The following is a 21,819-nucleotide window of genomic DNA, read 5'->3' on the forward strand; positions in this document are numbered from 1 at the left end:
ATGGGAACTTCAGACAGGGGTGGGGTAGCGAAGGGAGGAGGCAGTGCAACCGGATGACCCAGCCCCGCGCGCCAAAAGAGGGCTGGCTGAAGGAGGCCCCGCCTGCCCCCAAAGTGCACGGACACCTCAGCCGTGTGCTTGTGGTCTTTATTGGGGTGATGATTCGGGTCCGAATAAATATGGACAGGGGCGCCACTCGCGGCGCGGAGTTACCGGCAGCCGCACTCGGTGGCCACCATGTTGGGCACGTGGTGTGCGCTGATGCGCTCCTCCGACAGGGTGATGAGCAGCTTGCCCGCGTAGGCCGTGGGCACGCAGCAGGGTGGGCGCGCCAGAGCCGCCCCACGGGCCTGCATCTTGAGCAGCAGCACCACGTGGTTGCCATAGCGCGGGTTGCGGTCGGACTGCGGCCAGCCGCAAGAGCCCTGGCAGTTGTTGGCCTGGTAGGTCTCGGGGATGAGTACCGAGCGCTCGGCACGGAGGTCCACACTCAGCTCGCGCAGCGCGCAAGGCTCGTCCGCGGTCCTGGCCCCCGCGCTGCGCTGTGCCCGCGCCGGCCCGCTCCACTCCCTCCCGCGCCACTCGGCGCGCAGACACTGCAGCGCCTATAGCAGAAGCAGTGCGCGCAGTGGCGCCCGGGGCCGCCTGGGTCCCCCGAGTCCCCGGGGCACAGCGCCAGCAGACGCGCCAGCAGTGGCGGGGCGGCGGGCGGCAGCCCTGGGAGGCCGCGCAGCTCAGCGGCAGCCGCCTGCAGCTCTGCGGCCACTCGGCGCGCCAGATCCGCCGCCCACGGCGAGGACTCGGGGCCTTGCAGCGGCGTAGGGTCCCCCGTGGTGGCAGCCGCAGGTGGCAGCAGCAGCAGCAGGGGCTCCTCGCCGTCAAGCAGGCGCTCCAGTGCCACAGGGTCCGACAGGTTGACCAGGCCCTGCGGGAAGCCGGCCAGCGCGGCAGGGTCCAGGGCCAGGCGTGGCGGCGAGGCCCGGGCTTGGGGCCCCCGCAGCGTCCGCACCAGGCGTGTGAGCGTCTCCAGAAAGGGATCGGTGCCAGGTAGTGGCTCCTCGGGTTCCGGGGTGGGACTGGAAGGCGGAGACTGGATGTGGGCTCTGGGCTAAGCTGTCCCCACTTACCTCCCCGCGCCCCTGGGCTGGGCCAAGGCGCACCTGGGCGACGGGAAGGGCAGTGTGTCCAGCCGACCGTGCGCGGGCATGGGCGTGGGCCCGGGCCTCAGCAGCAGGAGTAGGGCCGGGGTCATCCGCGTGAAGCAGCGGGGGTCGGCGCCAAACAGCAAGGCTTGCAGCTGCGCGGTGCTCAGGGGGGTGCCTGAGGGCAAGGCACCAGCTGTCAGGAGCTGGGATCCAGGGCGGCGGCCCCGCCCGCTCCCTCTTCTCCCAGCCTACCGTTTTCCCGGTGCCGCAGGGTTAGGGCAAGACCCAGGCCGTGCCAGGCCCCCGCCGGATGGTCCACCGCCAGCGTCAGGTAGCCCGTGTCCCGGGATAGGCAGAGACTCTGAGGAGATGGGAGCTCAGCCTGGCTGGGCGGAGGCGCAGGCTGCCAGCCCTGCTGTTCACTGCCCTTACCACCCCTTCCCAGTTCGACTCTGGACCCTGGAGCCTTTCCCTGAGGTGAAGACGGTTTACCCCCCCCCCCCACCCCCTACCCCCACCCCCGCCTATGGGTAAGGGTGACTGGGGGTGAAGGAATGCCCAACCCAACCCTGGTACCTGGGTGCCCAGCAGCCCGGCCCCTGTTACAGTGACCTCTGGGCCGGACCCGGGGTACAGCACCAGCAGCGCCATCTCTGAGGGGCTGATTTCTCCAGATGGAGGCTCCTGGAACCTCAATGAGGGTGTTGGCTCCCAGGTCACTGCCGCCAGGATAATGGGGAAGGGGGACAGTTGAGCCACTGAGGCCTGAGCCCCTGGCCCAAGCCTGTCCTTCAGGGAGGGAGAGCTCCACCCCAGCTGGGAGCCTTGGGACACTCGTGGGGGTTGACACCCCTCAACACAAGGGGCAGGACCTTGCCAGGACATGGGTGGGAGGACTGACAGGGTGGGTGGCGGGCTGCTGCCTGTCATCCCTGAACCCCTGAGGTCTCTTGGGTTTGGGGGTCTCCTGGGTGGAGGTCCACGTGTCACGTGGGCAGCCCCTTCCCGGAAGTGTATCTGAGGACAGGCCACCTCTTACTCTGGGCTACCTGCTGTCAGAGGGGCACTCCTCCACTGCTGGCCCCAACCCCATGCTCCTTCCTGGAGTGGGGACCTTCCCGGGCAGTGCAGGAGGGGTGGTCTGGGAGCCCAGCATTCACTGGCAAAGATAAGGGCACACACCTCCCAGGCTGCAGACTCAGCCCAGCCCAGGTGAGCAGGGCCATAGGCTTCAGCTTCCCCAGGTCAGGAGTCTGGGGTCTTACTTGGGGAAATAATGGTCATCATGTAATGGGAATGATGGCTAGGGACCACAGCAGAGGAACCTGCCCAGCCTCAGCCATGGGCCCGACGTACCTTCCTCCAGGTGCAGGACCACCAGCCGCTGCCCCCGGGGCTCCCCCAGCCACACTCTAAGCCACTGCAAAAGGGGCAGGGCAGCGTGCTCATGGCTAGGGGTGCAGACGCCAAAGGTGGCCAGGTCACGAGGCCCCCAGTGGGCTTGTTGCACGGCCTCCAGGAAGGCCTGCTCGTAGCCCCTCAGGGCTCCCATCACCTGTAGGGGGGCACTGCTGCCGTTGCTGCCACCAACCAGCGTCACCAGGCACAGGGAGTCTCGCTGACTGCTTGGAGGCAAGCCCTGGGGGGCTGGCCAGTCCCAGTCTTGGTGGAAGATGAGACCCCCGGTGCCTGCAGGCTCCCCAGGCAAGGCTTCTTCTCCAGGGGTCCCAGCCCCCATCAGGGTCCCCATCGCCCATAGCACCAGGACCAGCCGAGAGAGAGGTGCAGCCCTCATCCTGGGAATTGTCAGGGGCTTGGCCACTCTGCTTATATGGGCCAGCCCAGGGTGTTTGTGCTGGAGGACAGCCCTATCGCCTCCCAGGAGGTGACCTTGGGGGCCAGTGCCTGAGCTCCCCTACAAGCCTGGGCCAGCTCAAAGCCCCTTCTGTTCTGGCCCCGCTGCCTATCTCCTTCCCACCAGTGATAGAAAGTGTGGCCTGTGACCGATTTGTCCAACTGTCCTTGAGTTTTTCTCTCTGGAGACAGCAGTGGGAATGTGAGCAGGGAGTGACCAACCCAGATGGACCAAACATCAACAGCTGCAGGGCTGGGCCTGGAGGAGGGCAGAGCCTCCTCCTTGAGGACCCAAAAGACACCAGTTCTTGGTGTGTTCAGACCACCAGGTGGGTGGTCTCCAGACTCAGCTGGAGCTCTCAAGAGTCTCCTGTCCACTCATCCTGCCCTTAGGAATCAAGGTGCAAAAGGAACTCAGGCATCTTGGCCTGGAGACCCCAAGGACAGAGAACATCCTCTGCTTTGCTCTCCTCCCACAGGCTGGACCCCAGACCCACAGCTGGCTGGCTGGCTGGCTATGTCCGTCTTCCATCCTGGAGTTTCTAGGACACAGATGACTTGTTGGAACACCCACCAGTGTCCTGATGGGCCAGTGTCTTGGAAGTCTGACCCTGAACCACTCCCACGTACGGTGGAGGGGCCACCCCACGGTGCCCCTGCCCACCCACAGACACAGCAGTGCACCCAGGTGTCTGAGAAGGCTGTTTAATGAAATCTAGGGACGCAGCATAGCCCTGTACAAAAACACCAAATTTCATCAGGGAGAAAAGACAGGAAAACAGGAAAGTAGACTTGCAGTGAGAGGGGGTGGCTCTTCAGTTGGCTGGGGGAGGGGGTGGAATGTTTCCAGGGCCCTCGGAGGGCAGCGGGGGTCTCATCATCGGGGGCATGGGAGCCGGGGGGTGGACCCCGGGGATTGGAGGGATGAACTCCAGGAGGCTGGGGGTGAACCCCAGGAGCCGGAGGATGAACCCCTGGAGGAGGGGGGTGTACCCCAGGTGGCTGGGGGTGCATCCCTGGGGCTGGAGGGTGTACCCCTGGGGCCTGGGGGTGGACTGAAGAAGCTTGTGGGTGTACGCCTGGGGCCTGGGGGTGGACTCCAGCAGATGGGGGAGGGTGGACACCTGGGGCTGGAGGATGGACTCCTGGGGCTGGAGGGTGAACCCCGGGAGCAGGAGGATGAACCCCAGATGTTGGTGGGTGGACCACCGGTGCTGGGGGATGGACCCCAGGAGCTGGAGGGTGGACCCCAGATGTTGGTGGGTGGACCACTGGTGCTGGAGGGTGGACTCCAGGAGCTGGGGGGGGCAGTTGGGGAGGACCTGGGGGCCCTGCAGGTGTAGGCCCACTGGGTGGCATGGGGGGCAGAGGCAGGCCTCCTGGTGGGGGTGGAGGCAAAGACTCAGGCAGTGGTGGCCGTGGGGGCAAACCATTCATCAGTGGGGGTGGTGGCCGCTTCACCCCAGGAGGCCCAGCAGGGAGGCTTGGCGGGGCTGGAGGCTTTTCCATCTTAAAGTGGAACTGAAGAAAGAACTGGAAAAAAAAAACCACAGAAAAGCTGAGTGGAGCCCCTGGGGGTCTTGGGAGGGTAGACAGGATGGCCAGGGCAGCCACCAGAAGTTCCTTGAATTGCTCGGACCTAGAGTGACTTACCTGCTTGGTTTCCCGGTTCCAGTGAGTCCAAAACTTGCCCTCGGCCTTGTCAATCTCTCTGCTTGGCACCTGCGAGGGGGAGGGGTGGAAAATGGCCTTAGGGAGCCCACGGCCCAGGTTTAGGCAGGGACTACTCCCCGGTGTTAGAGCAGGCCCAGCCGGGAGAGGCCCTCATGAAGGAATAGGGCTTGGTTTTGGGGTACCAGACACAGCTTACATTCTAGCTCTGCTGCCTAGTGACCCCCATCACCCCGGTTAAATAATACAGTGGGGCCTTGACTTACGAGTGTCCTGACTAACGAGTTTTTCGAGATACGAGCTGTCTCTCGGCCGATTTTTTGCTTTGAGTTGCGAGCTAAAATTCGGGTTACGAGCCAGCTTCAGATACCCCACCGCTAGTTGGCGCAGCGAAAGTCACAGTGAACGCCACAACATCAGCCCAGCATCACGTGTCTCACTCGTTCACTTTTTGATTTGACATACGAGTAATTTGAGTTACGAGCTGTCATGGAACGGATTAAACTTGTAAGTCAAGGCCCCACTGTAGTTTACAATACGTGTTCACCAGTGTCTGTTAGGGCACAGGACACGGTCAAGGAATTCCTGACCAGCCCAGCACAGAGGCATGCACTGCTCTTGGTGGGGGTGCCACCTTAGGGTGCCCTTCCCCACCCCAGAAGCCCCTGTTGGGAAGGACACCTCTGGAGTGGGCAGCACAAGCTACCTTGAAGGCGATGGTCTCGTAGGGCTCAGCAGCCATCAGCAGGTACTGCCAGCGCCTGTCTGGGGGCTCGATCCTCTGCTCGTAGGCAGACATGAAGCGGTGGCGTGGCATGATCCCGTCAGCGATCTCAGGATAGTCGATCTGCGGGGAGACAGCCGAGTGGCAGCACTGCTCTCCAGGAGCCCCTCCCCTCATGACCGGGCCCTGGGCCTCGTCTCACCTGGAACAGGAGGCTCTGCTGGCCCATCTCTGTGTCCCTCTGCTTGGTCACTGCAACACACAAGGGTCTCAGGTCCAGGCCAGCTCGTCACCCTCCCAAAGCTCAGGACCCCGGAGGGCAGGACACCAGGGGAGGTCACCTGGCTGCAGGGCACCAACCAGGCCTGGGAGAGCTCTGTGCTATAGGTGCCACCTGCCCGAGACCATGCAGGTGGTGGTGGGAGAATGGCTCCGAGTTACCCTAACCCCCCGAGGCCTGGGACAGCACTGAGCAGGAAGTGAAGACAGGAGGCACTAGGTGTGTGGGGCAAGCAAGGGCTGCAACCCTGCCTCCAGGAGAGGGTGCCCTTCATATTAGAGTCCTGTGGCTTTTAGGCTGTTCTCTGCACAGCTCCCAGTCACGTAAAATTTCCACATAAACCCCCCGATTCTCCCCACTACACTCATGACAGAAACTGACAGTCTATCACAGCCAAAAGGCCTTTGGTGGCCCCACGTGGACCCTGCCACTGTAGCCCTGGTTCATCAGCAGGCCTGCCCCAAGGCCTTTGCACGCTGTGTCCTGTCTACAGTGGCAGACACACACAGGACACCCCCACATTTTGTTAGAACACAGTCCCCTATGTTCCAACAGGGCCATATAACCAGCTTTCTGAACTAAGTAACCCAGGGCCCTTTTCCCTGCTAATGGCCCTGCTGAGTAAGCTGCCACTAACACAGACCACTACCCTCCCATTCCACTTTCTCTTCAGGTTAAGAGGAGCCAGCTAGTTCTATGCTCACTGCCCCTCCCACACGTCACTCATCTTCACTAGGAGCTCTCACAACTCCCTGATAGGCGCACAGGGGAGTGACATCCACAAGGTCATGTTTGAGAAAGTTCAAATGGAGATGGGGCCCCAGTGGGGTGGGTGGTCTCTGAAAGCAATGAAAGGTATGAGTAAATGAAGGCCAGTGAATAGCAGTGTGTGTATGGCTCAGGGGCGGGACCAGGGTTCTGGACAAAAGGCTCACTCCTTCCCACACCAGCTGTGGGCCAACCTACGCCCAAACAGACTTACCTTTATAGCCCGGGCGGCCGATCTTCACAAACTTCTTCACTTCCACCTTGACCTTCTCTGGTGCTGGCTGGGCGGGGGCTTCCTTAGCCTCCTTGGCTGCTCGCCGGGCCCTGCAGGCATGATGGACACAGCGCTGCTGCTCCTTCACACACACACACACACACAGAGGCCGCCAAGGCCACAGGCCCAGGTGCTAGGAGCCATCCTGCCCCCACATCGACCTTGGAGAGCCTCTGCTAAGTGAGGATGTTGGGGGGGTGGGATTGAATGGGTAGATGGGTGGGGGGGGGGGTCTCCAGGTTTGAATGGAAATGGATGGGACAGGCATGGGCACCTTTCTCTTCTTGTCACATTTCCCACTGTTCCTTACAAGGGAGCCTTTGGGGAACCCACACCTCTTTCCTTGCTAGGTAAGGAGCATATCCTGTTCCTCCCCTCACACTCGGGTAGCCGTACCCACCCACCCAGCCACCCACGAAGGGCAGGGCTCAATGTACTGATCACAGGACGAGCTGGCCCCAGACTACCTCTGTACCATTGTCTGGTGTGGCTCACAGAGATGTCGGAGAAGTGCCAGCTCCTAACCCCGGGGCCCAAGGCTTTGAGCAGGGAGTAGGGGTGACATACTCACAAGTTGGTCTGATGCTTTTTCCCCTGGGTGTGCGCGAGGTAGCTCCCCTAGAGTGGGACAAAGGGAGCAGGGATGGGGCCTGGATGCCCCTCAACCAGGCCTGCTCTCCCTTCTGCCTCCTGGGAGCAGGGCCCCCATATCCACAGTGCAGAAGGGAGAGACCCTGACACACAAGGCTGTTCAACAGCACACTGTCCATGGTTGTGAACAAATTCCAAAACAAAGCGAATGTTCGACAACACGGAAAGGACAAACAGGACCGGTTCATTGCTGCATGCTGAGCCCAACGTGAGAACTTGTCAGACTATCGTATCGATGACCTCACAGTCGTTAAAGGAAATGAACTGGAGCTACACCGCTAGACCTCAAAACCCAATGTCAAATGTTCCAAGATGTGCTCATAGATGCACATCTGTATAACAATGGCACCAATGGTATTAAAGGACAATGGACAAGCAGCAAATTCACAGCACTGGTGGCCTCTGGGGGCCAGGAGTGCAGGGCACAGGCTGGGGACAGAGGGCTCGGTTTTCATCTGGAGTGACCAGTATCTCTCCTAGAGATGCGTCTGAAGCTGTGCTCAGTGAGTGAGTGGTCAGGCGTGAGTGGCGGGCCCCAATCACCTCCTTCGCCCTTGGCCGAGTTATGAACAACAGGTTAACAAGGCAGAAGCCTGGAGGATGGGTGGGAGCAGCGCGTCCTGCCAGCTTCTCCGCGGGACAGGGGAAGGGACGTGTGGGGAGCGGGCCCTGAGAACTCACCTCATTGTTGTGGAGTGTCAGGCACAGCTTGCATTCATATGAGCCCAGGTGGTTCTTCATGAAATAAGGGTCCTGGGAGGGAGGCACAGTCCATTAGATGGAGGGAGATGGTACCCTGAGCGCTGCCTGCCGCGAGTAGTGCCTGAGAAGCAGGGCTCTCCCCTGGCTGGCAAGGGAGGGTGGCTGTTGTCCTCTGGGACAGATGTTCTGGGACGAAGGACTAGAAAACTGGGGCCAGCTCGGCATCAGCCTGTGAGGGCAGTGCTGCGGGACCCCGAGTCTACTTGGCAGGGCTGGGGGTTGACTCTGTATCTGCAATAAGCGCCTGGGGCAGGGGTGGACATTGCTGGTCCCTCCTCTGAGCCGAGGGTTCTCCAGGAAAGTCCCTGGCCCCACATTGGTGGCAATTTTGGGTCTGGAAGGAGGCAGAGCCCAAAGAGCACTGCTGGTCACCCATCTCCAAGACTGGGGCAGGGATCTGGCCACAAACCCCACCAGCTTCCAAGTGTTGCAGCACAAGGCAGATACAGCAGAAGACAAGCAAGCGGGTGAAGGGAAAGGCGATGGAGACCCACGTCTCTACAAGTCCTGTGGGCCGGACAGGTGACTTTCCATAAACCAGGGCAGCATGGCAGTGCTGCTGATCGCTGATGCGGAGCAGACCCGTGGGGTTCAAATCCTAACTCCACTGCTCAGGGGTCCTGTCATCTTTGATAGTGACACACCCTCTGCCACCACAACTGTTTCTTCATCTGGAAAATGGGCAAAGTAATAGAACCGACCTCACCAGTGAGGCTTTGAGGGGCTGCCTGGCACACGCAAGGGCTGTACACACCTCAGGGGGTTTCAAAGTCTACGTGAACTATACACTGACTGCCAGGCTCTCACCTGGATCCCTGAGCAACATACATGGAGACATCTGTGATCATCATGACTGGAGGTGCTCCTGGCATTGAGTGAGCGGAAGGGATGCTGCTCGACACCCACAGTGCCTAGGATGGCCCCCCCCAGACTGACGCTGCCCGATGTCAGCAGAGCCCAGGGAAGAACTGGTCTACCAGCAGCTCTGTGTGGTTAAATAAAATGTTGCCCTTCACTGCCGATGGCTGGAATTATATCAATTCATGTGCTGCTATCCTGGCCCTCCCCACTGAGATTCTCCAAGCCACTGATAGAAAACCTTGAAATTTAGGGTAACAGTGGGTGGGCCGTGGAAACCTGCTGCTCTAGGCAGGTCAAGTTCCCTTTTTTACCAACTAGGAGACCAAGGCCCACAGAGCCAGGCAACTGCTCAAGGTCTCAGGTGTAAGAATCCGGAACATGACTCCATGGTGAGAGGGAGGCTGTGGGGACCCCCTCTGGCCCCACCTCACCTTGTTGATGTCGATGGTCTCCAGGGCCAGCTGCCGGAGGCGCTCCCGCCGGTCCCTGTTGCTCTCGGAAGAGGAGGCCACGCCCCCACTCCCGGTCTTGCCCCCAGGGCGATGCTGGAAGTCCATGGTGAAGGCCTTGGGGCTTTACTGGACTGGGGGGATACCTGAAGGAGGGAGGACAAAGGGGAGAGGTGGTAAACGTTGCTAAATGTGTCCAGCTGTCACTGGGGGACTCAAGCCTAACAGGGGGAGCAGGTGAAGAGACCTCGCCCGACCCCTGTTTTTCACCCCTCACTCCTGCCACCCCCCCTCCCCATCCCAACACCACGTGTAAAAACCCCCATGGGACCAGTCTTCCATCGCCGTGGGACTGGAACAAGCCCAGTGCCTTCAGAATAAGCACCTGAATTGCTAGTGGCAGGCTGGTGTTGAGAAAGTACCCACTGAATCTGGCTCAGGGAAATCCAAACCAAGCAAATACTTAACTGCTCACCTAGAATAAAAACCAGTAACTATTGGAAACCAAACTGCTGGTTACTCACAGCCCACGTTACCCCTCCCCTAGCAGCACCCCCACCCCGAATGAACTGAGAACTCACACCCTGAGAGGAAGGTCCCTGCCCAGGTACCCTCGGCTCCCCAGAGAAATCAGTTTTATATTCAGAAAAAATGGAATGAGGGGTCTTTCAGCTGAGAGAGGCAGACACGAGAGGCTGGGGGTGAGGGCCAGGTTGAAAAGAGGGGAGTCCATCAGAACCAGCCTACTGACCAGCAGGCAGACTGTCGTCCTTCCTCCCACTGTGTCCAGAGGGCAGGCAGCCCCGCCTGCAGGCCCCCAGCCCAGGGCACCTTAGAAGATGTTCCCGGGGAAAGAACGCGAGGGAAAGTATTCTCAGACACTGACAGCTGGGGGTTCCCCATGCCAGGCCCACTGAGCAGTGAGACCCACAAGATAAGCATGGCTCTGTGTGGGTGACTTCACATAACAGACACAAAGCATCAAACATGCCCAAGGAACAAGACACCTAATGGAAACCCCAACAAGATGACAGCATCCTCCTGAATTATCAGACACGTTACTGTACCACGAAACTTGAACAGGATGCCAAAGGTCAGCCCAGTGAGTGAACCCGTGGAAAGTAGAGACTGGATGATCCAAATAATTGAATACGAGCACTTGAAGGTCAAAGGAATCTCATAAAGGAGAACAAAAAAATGAAAAGACAGGAGCACAGTAAAAACCTAGATGGAATTCCAGAGTGAAAACAGAAAGAAAGAGAGAATATTATCAAAGATAATTACCAAAGAAGTAAAAGAAAATGCCCCAGGACTAAAAGGATCTAATTCTTCCCACAGGACAAAAAGACCTTCTTCAATAAATGGCTCATGAAACTTAAACCACCGAGGATACCCCGTTTCTATTAGCCAAAGAAACAACAGGTCAGAAAGCAGCGTGGGGCCAGCATTATTCATCAAGGTAGAGGCCGGCTTTCAGGACAGCACTGAACTCTAAAAGGAGCAACACTCTCACAGGTCTCCATGTGGATCTTCAACCCAGAATTTTAATTTCATACCCAAACTGTGACGGTAAATGAAGCCATTTTCAAATAACCAAGGACTCAAAATCAATCCCTGATCAATCGATTTCTTCAAAGACTACCAGGAGGTGAGCTTACAGTAGGAAGAGAAGAAAAGGGTCAGACTGAAAACAGAAGCCAACCCAGGAGAGCGCTAACATAAAGTTCTAGGACAACTGAGGAGTGAGTAGCAGAGTGCCAGGGTCTGGGGGAAAGAAAATAAAAGGATCAATTCCTTTAAACCTGTGGGAAAATACAACCTACCGCTGTGTGACGTGCTGGAGCTTTGAGGAAAATATTGACAGCTGGCAAAGAAAATCAGGCTCCCGGCCGGGTAGCTCCGTTGGCTAGAGCACCATCCCAATATACCAAGGTTGTGGGCTTGATCCCCAGTCAGGGCACATACAAGAAGCAACCAATGAGTACATAAAAAAGCAAAACAACAAACCCAAGTCTCTCTCTTGAATCGATAAATAAAAATTAAAAACCAAGCTAACGGAAAAGATGAAGACATTAATTAGCGCCCTGGCTGGTTTGGCTCAGTGGATAGAGCATCGACCTGCAGACTGAAGGGTTGTAGGTTCAATTCTGGTCAAGGGCACATGCTGGGGTTGTGGGCTTGATCCCCAGTAGGGGGCGTGCAGGAGGCAAACAATCAATGATTCTCTCTCATCATTGATTTTTCTATCTCTCTCTCCCTTCCTTTCTGAAACCAATAAAAATATATTTTTTAAAAAAAGACAGCCCTAACTGGTTTGGCTCAGCGGATAGAGTGTGTCGGCCTGCAGACTAGAAGGTCCCAGGTTCGACTCTGGTCAAGGGCATGTACCTTGGTTGCGGGCACATCCCCAATAGGAGGTGTGCAGGAGGCAGCTGATCGATGTTTCTCTCCCATCAATGTTTCTAACTCTCTATCCTCTCTGTAAAAAATCAATAAAATATATTTTTAAAAAAAGACATTAGCTTTGGGGGGAGAGGGGAATGAACAGTACAGGAAAAGCAACACAGATGAACATGTTCTTGCCTTAATACTGAACAATATTTTCAGTCTCAGAAACAGAACTGGCCCTGGCTGGGTAGCTCGTTGGTTAGAGCATTGCCTGGATTGCCTCCCCCGTCAGGGCACTTACAAGAATTAAACAATAAATGCATACATAAGTGGAACAACAAATCGATGTTTCTCTTTCCCCCTTCTTTGCTCTCTCTAAAATCAATCAATAAAAAAATTAATAATGAAAACAGAACTAATGATTTGACGAGCGCGCATGACATAAAGTTTATGTTACATCCCGGTATGGAGGGTGAAGTTGGCGTGGATGGGCGGGGGGCAGAAATCAGACCGCATCGATCACAGTAAGAAGTCAAAAGGCTGAGTCTAAAAGCGACCCGTCCAGAAAGCGGCAAAGGCCGGCGGGAAGCTTTGCGCAGAGGCGTCCCCTGGGGCCACGGAGGATGCAGAGATGAATGACAGCTTTTATCAACAGGCTATTATCTCCTTCAACAGGGCAAACGGATTATTAACATCGGGAACTTCTCCCCCTCGGTATGCGCTGCCAAGGGGCATAGGAAAGAACGGTCCTGGCATCTCGGTCTGGCCGGTAGGGAAGTCGTTAACCTCGGGGCCTCGCTGGCGGAAAGGCCGGCTAGCGGGCTCCGGCGGCGGCGGCGGCGCGGTGGGGCACTCGGTCCTCCCGTGTGACTCTCGGACCACAAAGCCAGTCAACTAACGGACGCAACCTAGTGCTCACACAGGTCCTCGGTTACACGGGCGGCGCCATGTGAGTTGCGACCCCGACCCGATCTCAGCGGGTCTTCGGAGAGTTTCAAGCGAGCGGTGGGACGCCGGGGACACAGAGGCCCCACATTCCTGAGTGGGCGACGCATCCGCCCGCCCTCAGCCGCGCCGCAGGCGCCCTTCGCCCACGTTTGGTCCCTTCCAGGAAACTCCGGGCCCCGGGGCCGCCGCTCTCGCCTCGCTCCTCACCTGCACCCGAGGCCGCGATCCCGTCGCCTTTCCACCCGCCACGGCCACTACGACTTCGTTCAGCGAACGAGCGAGGCCTAAGGAACCACTTCCGGGGCTAACGGGGCGGGACCTCCCTTGTGCGCAAGTTCCGCCCGCTAGGGAGCGCAGGCCAGACACTCGGAAAGTGCGAGGGAAGAGGAGGGGCTGAGAATGCGGGCCGGAAGCAGAAGTGCGCATGCCCACGAGGCTCAACAAAAAAACAAAACACACACAAAAAACACACCACGAACTAAAAAACACCACCTCTCAGTCAGTCTAACTCGCGCGAGGCCAGTTATCGCGGGAAGGAGGGCTGGGACTTGCCCTCCTCGGCCTGTTCCGGTCCATTTCAGTAGGGATGCTTACTTTCCAACCCGGGTCCAACTTACTGTATGGCTACAGAAAATGACCGTCGTGTCGCCCGCTGTCCCCTACGCCCGACGAGGGCGCCACTCTGTGTGCCCCACTCCCACCCCCCGGACGCTAGTGCCCCTCCCGGTGATGGACAGGTTGAGAGGCCTGGGAAGCGCAGGCGCAGTAGCTTCGGAAGCGCTTCCGGGACGGCGCTGTGGAACTTTTTTGGCGCGAGTGGGGGGCGGCGGCCGGGAAATCGCGGTCCGCACTCCGCGTTCTGGGTCCCGGGCCGCCATGCGCTACAACGAGAAGGAACTGCAGGCGCTGTCCCGGCAGCCGGCTGAGCTGGCAGCCGAACTCGGCATGCGAGGCCCCAAGAAGGGCAGCGGTGAGTGGGGTAGGGGCTGTGAGCCGGGGACTGGGCGGACGGGGGTGTCGGTCGGGGCGGGATGGGCGGTCGCCGAGCCCGCGAGAGCCCGCCCTGTGTCCACAGTGGTGAAACGGCGGCTGGTGAAGCTGGTAGTCAATTTCCTCTTCTACTTCCGGACCGACGAGGCCGAGGTAGGGCGGCGGGAAGGCGGGCCCCGGGCTGGGGTTGGGGAGCTGGGGTCCCCGGACGGCCCGCCCATCCGGCTCGTCTGCCCCCAGCCCGTCGGAGCTCTCCTGCTGGAGCACTGCAGAGTCGCCCAGGAAGAGCCCAGCGGCTTCTCCATCAGTGAGTGCGGGGGGCGGGGACCAGCAGGCGGGGACCCGAGCTCCGCTCTGCCCCTCCCCATAGACGAAGTCCGCCGTCCCGGGCAGGGCTGCGCTTCTCCCCTTTGCCACCGCCAAGGCCACCAGGGTTTTCATTTCTGTCGGCGAGCACTGGCCTCTCGGGGTGCCTCTACTGAGAACCGGGGAGCACCGGTTCTCAATGCCCGGCTGGGGACCCTAGAGGATTATCCTGAGTCACCTTGAGAGGATCAGTCTGCAGGGAAAGGCAGAACTTTTCGTTTTCTGGAGTGGCCTTAACGTAGTGCCACAGACTGTGAGGCTTTCTCCCAGTGCTGGAGGGTAGAAGTTCGGGGTTGGGGTGTCTGCAGGACTGGTTCCTTCTGAGGGGGGGAACCATGCTCTCCCAATTTCTGGAGGCTGTTGGCAATCTTGTAGAAGTGTCACCCTGATTTCTGCCTCCATAGCCCCGTGGCCTTTTCCCTGCGTGTCTGTGTCCAGATCTCCTTTTTTAATAAGGACACCAATCCCACCCCACTCTAGTGTGTCCTCACCTTAACTAACTACACCTGCAATGACCTTGTACCCAAATAGGCTCTGTTCCCAGGTTCCAGGAGCGAGGTTTTGAACATACTCTTTTGGGGGATACAGTCTCTAGCCTGTGGGAAGCGGTGAGCCCGAGCTGGGTCTAGAGGAGGGGACAGTTGTGGACAGTGGCAACAGGAAGCTGAGGCCGGTGGCCAGCATGGGTGGTGGTGGGAGCGAGCAGGGACAGATGGGCCCCTTCCTCTGCAGGTTTCATCGAGGACCCGGAAAGGAAGTATCACTTTGAGTGCTACAGCGAGGAGCAGTGTCAAGAGTGGATGGGAGCTCTGCGTCGAGCCAGGTAGGGTGTGGGGTATATCCTGGCCTGGGGGCCTGGGGCAGGGGCAGAGCTGGGCCCTGTGAGCACAGGCCACTTCCTTTCCCAGCTACGAGTTCATGCGCAGGAGCCTCATCTTCTACAGGAACGAGATCCAGAAGATGACTGGCAAGGTGTGCATGGGGCACGGGAAGTGGTGGTGGGGGGAGAGCTCCCGGGCCAGAGCTCATGCTACCCGTCCATCACACAGGACCCCCTGGAACAGTTCGGCATATCGGAGGAGGCCCGGTTTCAGCTGAGTGGCGTGAAGGCATGAATCTGGGGGTTAGGCTTGGGCTCCTCAGCTTGACTCACCGAGGCCCAAAGGAGCCCTCCCTACCTCACCGGGCCAAGCCTGGGTTTCGGAGTGAGGTGTTTCAGTAGCCCCAGGCTGGTGAGGGTGGGCAGAAGCTGTGCCTTGGGACCCATCATACTAGTCCAGCACCTCTCAGTGCCACATGCTGCTGCTAGAGGACGAGTACACACTCCCAGGAGCTGTGCTTGGTTCCTCGGGCTCACCCATCTAGGGCCTGGTGGGCTCCCGAAGCTGGTGCAGCTCTCTTGCCCTGTGCAGGCTGAATGTATGAACCGAGATAATGCTGTGAAGGGCTCGGGAGCCTTGCCTTCTGGGCTGCTGTGAATTCTGCTGAGGGCCAGGGCCCGGCCAACACCTCTGGGCAGAGCTAGAAGCATTTGCCCTCGGGCTGGTGTACTTGTTCTGTTCAAATAAAGGTACCTCTTTTCCACACAGGACAGTGGTGCAGTGATGTCCAGTGAATGCAAAAAGGGACGTGTCCTCCACAGGCTGGTGGAGCTGGTTTCCAAGGGAAGTAGGGTTCCTGGGGGACAAGAGGTTCTCTTTAGGCCTGAGGTTCAAGTGCCTGGGAGGAAGGGGTGGGCCATCCAAATTGAGGGGAGGGGACACAGAACCTAGAGCCTAGAACAGGGGTTCTCAACCTGTGGGTCGCGACCCCTTTGGGGGTCGAACGACCCTTTCACAGGGGTCGCCTAAGACCATCGGAAAACACATATATAATTACATATTGTTTTTGTGATTAATCACTATGCTTTAATTATGTTCAATTTGTAACAATGAAAATATATCCTGCATATCAGATACTTACATTACAATTCATAACAGTAGCAAAATTACAGTTATGAAGTAGCAACGAAAATAATTTTATGGTTGGGGGTCACAACATGAGGAACTGTATTAAAGGGTCGTGGCATTAGGAAGGTTGAGAACCACTGTTTATATATGTGTTTTCCGATGGTCTTAGTTGACCCCTGTGAAAGGGTCGTTTGACCCCCAAAGGGGTGGCAACCCACAGGTTGAGAACCGCTGGCCTAGAAAGTCAGGGAGGCTGGGAGCCCAGCCCAAGGGCCCTGAGGGAGAACGGGTGGGTGATGGGACCCTCAGATGGCCTGGGATCCCACCTCCGGTCACAGGCTGATTCTTTGAGTGCAGGCAGGACCTTGCAAAGGGTTTGGTTTTTCATTGAAGTGCCGTCTCTGGTGGGGAGGAGGCCTGACCTAGTCAGATAAGTCTCCCCGAGGTGGGCACTCACTGCCAAAGTCACAACAGCTGCTTTCAGGGGCTGTGGGGCCTCTTCTGGGTGTGACCATTCTCCACACATGGAGCCCTCACGGTTCTCTAAGGTCTCACCATGTGAGAAATGCCAGCAGACCAGGTTCAAGTGAAAACAAACATTTTATTACAGTCTGGAGATGGAAATCAGAGTACAGTGGGGTTCCCTTAGGAAAAGAGGGTCAAACCAGCAACCCCAAGTGAAACACAGTCTACCAGAAGGACAAAGCAGGGCTGGTCTGAGACACAAGACATAAGCCAGCATGGATGGACCATGGGAATGGGGGTGGGGGCGGGGTGGATGAACAGTCTCCTTCGGACTTTGTGGATAAATAAAAGGGCGAGCGGGTCTTAAATAAATCATTAGTCATAGCTGGAAGGGAAGGAAGGCTGGCTCCTGACCGGAGGGTCTTCAGAGTTAGGTTTTCCTGAGCAAAGCACCCTCATAGCCCTGGGCTTCCCTGAAGTTGCCCGGAGTCAGCAGCACTGGTCTCTGCCCAGAGGAGACTAGAACCTGTCCTCCACACAGGGATGGTTGTTCATGCACCCCGCCCCACTCCTTTGCTGCCCTCCCCACGCCCTCACTGCCAACAGCGGCTGATCAATCTCACAGTCAGGAGGGCTGGAGGGTGCACAGAAAGGAGACCCCAGCGCTTGGGCAGACATGGTTGTGTGGGGAACACAGATATAACACGTCAGTAGGAAGTCCTGCACGGTGGCACACAGTTATCACAGAAGTGATGCAGTGTTTACAGGGTTGCTTGATTCCAGACCAGGGACTTGCTACATGCTGCAACTTTGCTACTGCTAACCCTGTAGCTTTTTTAGGGAGCCCTGTGCTGGAGGACGGGATTGCAGGATGTGGGGTGAGCACAGCACCTTCGTGTGCCAAGAGCACAGACCTGGAGGTAAGGGAGCCAGGGCAGCAGTTACAAGACAGCCAGTTATGAGAACCTGTCTAAGCACCATCTACAGCCTGACGATGGCTCTGGGCCAGGCATCACCCCTGGTACACAGGGCTCTACCAGGACGCACCCGAGGAAATTGGGGAGTCAACAGCCAGGCCTGTTCTGCACCCTTTTGGGCCTGTGTTCCACAAGGCCACTGCCCACCCCCCAGAAAAGCTGGCTCTAGCCCTGCCTCCAGTTATCAGGAGTGAGCCCAAGCCAGGCTTGCCACATCAGCCCTCCCAGGCAGTCCACGGGCCCCTGGCAACCACCTCTGGAAGGATGGGCTGTGCTGGCCAGACTGGGGAAGGTAGGAACTTGAGGCTTTTCTTGGGTTCCCATGTTCCCTGATGGTGTCATCTCATGGGGACAAGCACCAGAATAGCAGGGCTCTGACTGAACCAATCTAAGCCTGAAGCACCCTCCGCTGGGGGTCCAGGCCCTGCTACCAGCCAGGACCTTTGGCTGATGGCCCTTCCAGAGGACTGAGGGCTTCTGGACACACCCTTTCAGGGAAAATGCACAAACACTGTTCAACTGAGACCCAGGACTGTTAGAGGCTGCAGCACTGGGGGGACCCGATAACCCTGTTGGCAACTTCTAGAAGCATCAGAACAGCTCTCCTGCCTTCATGTGAAGCCGGCCTTTGCCCTCATTGCTCACCCACAGTGCATTCATTCCCAAGCACCAGGGAGGCTGCTCCAGGCGTGGGGGCAGGTGTCAACCCAGCTGTGGCATTAAAGGGCCACGGAGCAGCAATACAGACTGACCAAGGGGATGTGGGCGCTTTGGCCCTGGGCCAATGCCACTTGTATGCACTTGAATAAATAAAAAGGTTTTTCCCCCTCACTTTTTTTTTACATTTACTGTGCATTATACAATCTAAAAATAAATGAAGTCAAGTCTATGAAATTTATAAATTTTCATCACATCTCTATAAAATACTGTCACTCGTCAGCGTGACTCTCTTCTATACAGACATACCAGGCACCCATGGCTAACCTGCCCCACGCCCCGGCCAGTGCCTTGCTTGACTGCGCAAGCCCGAGACAGTACAGACATACAAAGTAAAGCACTTGCTCCCCAGCAGCTCCACATTGGAGTCAAGTACCAGACCTACCCCATGAGCACCACTCACAGCAGCCCTCCTCCGTGCAACATCCAGAGGCCGCCCACTGGCCCTTCCTCACCAAAAGGCGCCATCCCTGGGACCAGGGCTGACAATCTGGCTGGAGCGTTCACAGTGAAGGGGTGGGACAGAGGGCCTTTTCTGAAGGGCATTAAAAACCAAGCGAACCACCCTTGACCAGGAGATAGGCATGCCTTTGGTATGGGAGAGCTTGGGGATGACAGGGCAGGCGCATCAAGGACTGGTTTTGGCGTTGGTCAACCTCGAGTCAGCACCAAGAGAACGTGGAGATGGCAAGGCCTGGCGACGAGATAGCACCGGGCCCGGCTGTTGGAGTCTCTGCTGGCGGGCCAGTCCGTCCGGTCGATATCTTTATATAGATCCTCTCATATATAGTATTTACATTTCTTAATAGGTTGCCTTTATGACTTCGGTGGAATACGTCAAAATTGTTTATACTTTTTAAAAAACGATAAATATTTTATCTAAAACTATTGACAGTATAAGCTGGAGCCAGGCCCAGCATCTCCCGCAGGTCTGCGCAGCGTGGACTCAGAGCAGAGCCTCGTCCTCGGTCCATCCCGCCATCTGGTCGGCCACCAGCCCTGCAGCCCACCTATCCTTGCACAGGTCTCGAGGTTGAGGTAGAAATCCTAGTTACCTGCAGAGACCGGCGCAGGAGGAAAGGCAGCACAGTGTTAGCATCTCACTGGGAGAAGCCCATACATCCCCAGGCTGGGAACCAAAGCCTATAGACAGATGGATGGACAGAAGGAACTTTGTTGCAAACAACGCCCTGCCATGCCCCTGGTTCAATCAGAGGTGGGAGGTCACCAGCCCAAGGCCTTTCATGGGGCGCTGGGTCCCAGCCTCCTCACCTCCCTGGTCACCACATGCCAGCTCATGGGGAGTGAGCAGGTGTACCTGTGGGCAGCCCCACTGACAGGCCTGCATGCCCCAGCAGTGAGGTCATCACTGTCCAGCCTAGGGAGACCTGTGATGGGCCTGGATAAGATGGAAGGCAGGTGTCCACTGTGGGTCAGGACAGGGAGCCTGACACCCAGATGCTTCCTCGTATACATCTTTGACCTCTTCAAGCCAGTGCCTTCTCTGACAGCATGAGGCCACTGTGAGCTGGAGCCACCCTACCTTCCAGACTTTTCCATCGGGACTGAGGCACTACCAGAAGGCCATCAGACTCCTGCAGCCTCATGTCTATTTCCACTTAAACACATGCAGACGGCCAAGGAGAGCAGGCAGACCTCATGCCTGGTCCTCAGTGCCAGTTAGCACCTAGCTTGATCCTGGAGTACTCACCCCATAGGCTGTGGACTTGCCCAAAGGCCCTTTGCCCTACCAGCAGTGGCTGAGTCAGCTGCTCCAGGGCCCCAGCACCCTCACAGCCAGCAAAGGAGCAGATGGCCTTCCTGCAGGCCTCATAAGCACCTTCCTTACCCCATTTCCAAAGTCAGGCCCTTCCTACACTGTTCTCTGACTCCACACTGACATCAAAATCCTTGAGGGCCAGAGGAGCACCAATCACCTGCCCAAGCAGCCCTTCCTGTGGCTGTGCTATGCTCATCCCATTACCCACAGGCCTCTGATGCATGTGGGTTGGGCCTGCACAACCATCATCTTCTGAAGGCCAGCTAAGTACCAGAGGCCTCAAATGCATAAAAATTTCCTAAAACCATGAGGTACATTCAATAAAACAGGCTGAGAGAAGCCCAAGAGTGGGCAAACAGCAACACTGAGGTTCAGAGCTGCCTCCATGGCCCCACACTGGGGCTTCCTGGGTTCCTGACGACTGCAGACATGCAGCCGGAGGGTGGCAGCAAAATGGAGCTGGACTGCACAGCCAGGACCCTGGCCGCATCCACCTCCTCCTGGTCCCCTCCATGCAGGACTTAATGCAGTACCCTGCCTGCCCAGCCTGCAGGGCCTCCCTGATCTGCTTTCTTTGGCCTGGAGCACTGTGGGACCTGGTAGGAAGGTCCAGTGGGCACCAAGGGATTGGCCACTCCCCTCCTGAGCTCTGTGGTGGTGCGCAGGCTGCACTCAGAGGTCAATATGCATGGCTGCCACAGTCTCCCTTCCCGCCCTGTGCTTATTTTTTCTTAGCGCCTCTCAGAACTAATGGTCCCAGGCCCCTCTGCAGAGCCCTGTGGGCCTGTCCACTCTCTGTGGAAGAAAGGACAGGTGAGTTTCTTGTATGGGCCACCTGGTTGGGCTCTAGCCTTACCTTACAGAACAGAACGGCTAGCTAACCAAGGTCTTTATCGCGGCTTAACCCCCGCAAGGCGCGCGGCATAAGGAGGCGGCATGCCAAGGGAAACCCACACGGCGGATGGCCCCGTGGAGCTGGCCTGTGGGATCATGGGTGAGGCCTGGGCCAGAGCCAGTCCAGGCAGGGGCTGGTGGTGCACCATGAAGGAGGGGCGGGAGACCTTGTGTGGGAGGGAGGCGAGCTTGATAGATAGAGAGGCGTTAGCAGGAGGCAGAGAGGCGGCAGAGGAGGCAGGTAAGAAAGCTTGGTTAGCCGGGAGGGGCGCAAGATTCTGCAGGAGCACAGGCTCAGAGTTAGCAGGAAGCAGTGCAGGAGCAGGAGGCAAGGCAGCGTTAGGAGGAGGGGGGGGCGCGTGAAGTGCTGGTGGCCCCGCAGGGGGCCGACCCAGGGGCAGAGGAGGCTGGGGTGGGGGCTGCCTGGTCTCCACAGAGGACAGGGCCTGAAAGGAAGAGGCGGGGGTACTGGCCACCGCCTGCATCGGGGTTAAGCTCAGCGTGGTGCTGCGACAAGCAGCCCCGCTGCCGAAACTGGCTCCAAACGGATGAGTGGAGGCGGAAGGCACCGTGTGGTTAAAGATACCTGCAAACAGGAGAGAAAAACTCAGCTTCAACAGGCGGGCATTCTCCAGGCAAGCGAAGAGACACACGCAAAAAAGGGGAAGCAGACAGCAGCCGCAGCTCTGAGTGCACACAGGTGCAGGGACAAAGCAGCAGGCAGCAGGAGTGCAGGTGGCCAGGTGAGACTTACCTGCAGGATGGCCCCATGCCACACCCCCCTCAGCACTCCCTCCTAGGTTCCCAGCTGTGGGCATCTCGCCCACCTGTCCCCAGCAAAGAGCCACCTATGCAGGTCTGGGACTGCAGAGGACCCAGCCAGTGGCTCCACTCCACCCGACAAAG

The 21,819-nt window shown here is 57.9% G+C and overlaps 4 protein-coding genes across 12 annotated transcripts in view; 1 reads left to right on the top strand and 3 right to left on the bottom strand.

Annotated features, from left to right (window-relative positions):
* Positions 1-130: 130 nt before the first annotated feature.
* On the bottom strand, positions 131-3,592 carry AMH (anti-Mullerian hormone). The gene is made up of 5 exons (XM_023764655.1): positions 2,502-3,592; positions 1,722-1,864; positions 1,398-1,527; positions 1,161-1,320; positions 131-1,076 (listed from the first exon to the last, which is right to left on the bottom strand). The coding sequence occupies exons 1-5, from the start codon at positions 2,938-2,940 to the stop codon at positions 491-493; spliced, it is 1,458 nt and encodes a 485-aa protein (XP_023620423.1). The 5' UTR covers positions 2,941-3,592; the 3' UTR covers positions 131-490.
* Positions 3,593-3,690: 98 nt separating this feature from the next.
* On the bottom strand, positions 3,691-13,128 carry SF3A2 (splicing factor 3a subunit 2). Its single transcript, XM_006101161.3, is given in 10 exon segments — positions 3,691-3,913; positions 3,915-4,532; positions 4,653-4,721; positions 5,377-5,517; positions 5,597-5,646; positions 6,657-6,766; positions 7,288-7,334; positions 8,049-8,120; positions 9,422-9,585; positions 12,983-13,128. Coding segments are annotated over 9 exon segments (1,332 nt in total). The 5' UTR covers positions 9,548-9,585; positions 12,983-13,128; the 3' UTR covers positions 3,691-3,814.
* Positions 13,129-13,549: 421 nt separating this feature from the next.
* Positions 13,550-15,722, top strand: PLEKHJ1 (pleckstrin homology domain containing J1). Its single transcript, XM_006101160.3, has 6 exons — positions 13,550-13,745; positions 13,851-13,918; positions 14,006-14,072; positions 14,864-14,954; positions 15,040-15,103; positions 15,181-15,722. Exons 1-6 carry the CDS (start codon positions 13,652-13,654, stop codon positions 15,244-15,246), a joined length of 450 nt encoding a protein of 149 aa, XP_006101222.2. The 5' UTR covers positions 13,550-13,651; the 3' UTR covers positions 15,247-15,722.
* A 939-nt stretch (positions 15,723-16,661) lies between these two features.
* The window catches only part of DOT1L (DOT1 like histone lysine methyltransferase), a 62,097-nt gene continuing 56,939 nt past the window's right edge, over positions 16,662-21,819 (bottom strand). For 8 of the 9 annotated variants that reach the window (XM_023764652.1, XM_023764651.1, XM_023764650.1 and 5 more), the window contains one exon: positions 16,662-21,499. In XM_023764652.1, coding sequence (XP_023620420.1) covers positions 20,910-21,499 — 590 coding nt within the window. In that variant the 3' untranslated portion in view covers positions 16,662-20,909. The remainder of the gene's footprint in view (positions 21,500-21,819) is intronic. The other variant, XM_014466520.2, reaches the window with a different exon arrangement.

The sequence above is a fragment of the Myotis lucifugus genome, unplaced genomic scaffold (genome assembly GCF_000147115.1).
Source record: "Myotis lucifugus unplaced genomic scaffold, Myoluc2.0 scaffold_342, whole genome shotgun sequence".
NCBI classification, from domain to species: Eukaryota; Metazoa; Chordata; class Mammalia; order Chiroptera; family Vespertilionidae; genus Myotis; species Myotis lucifugus.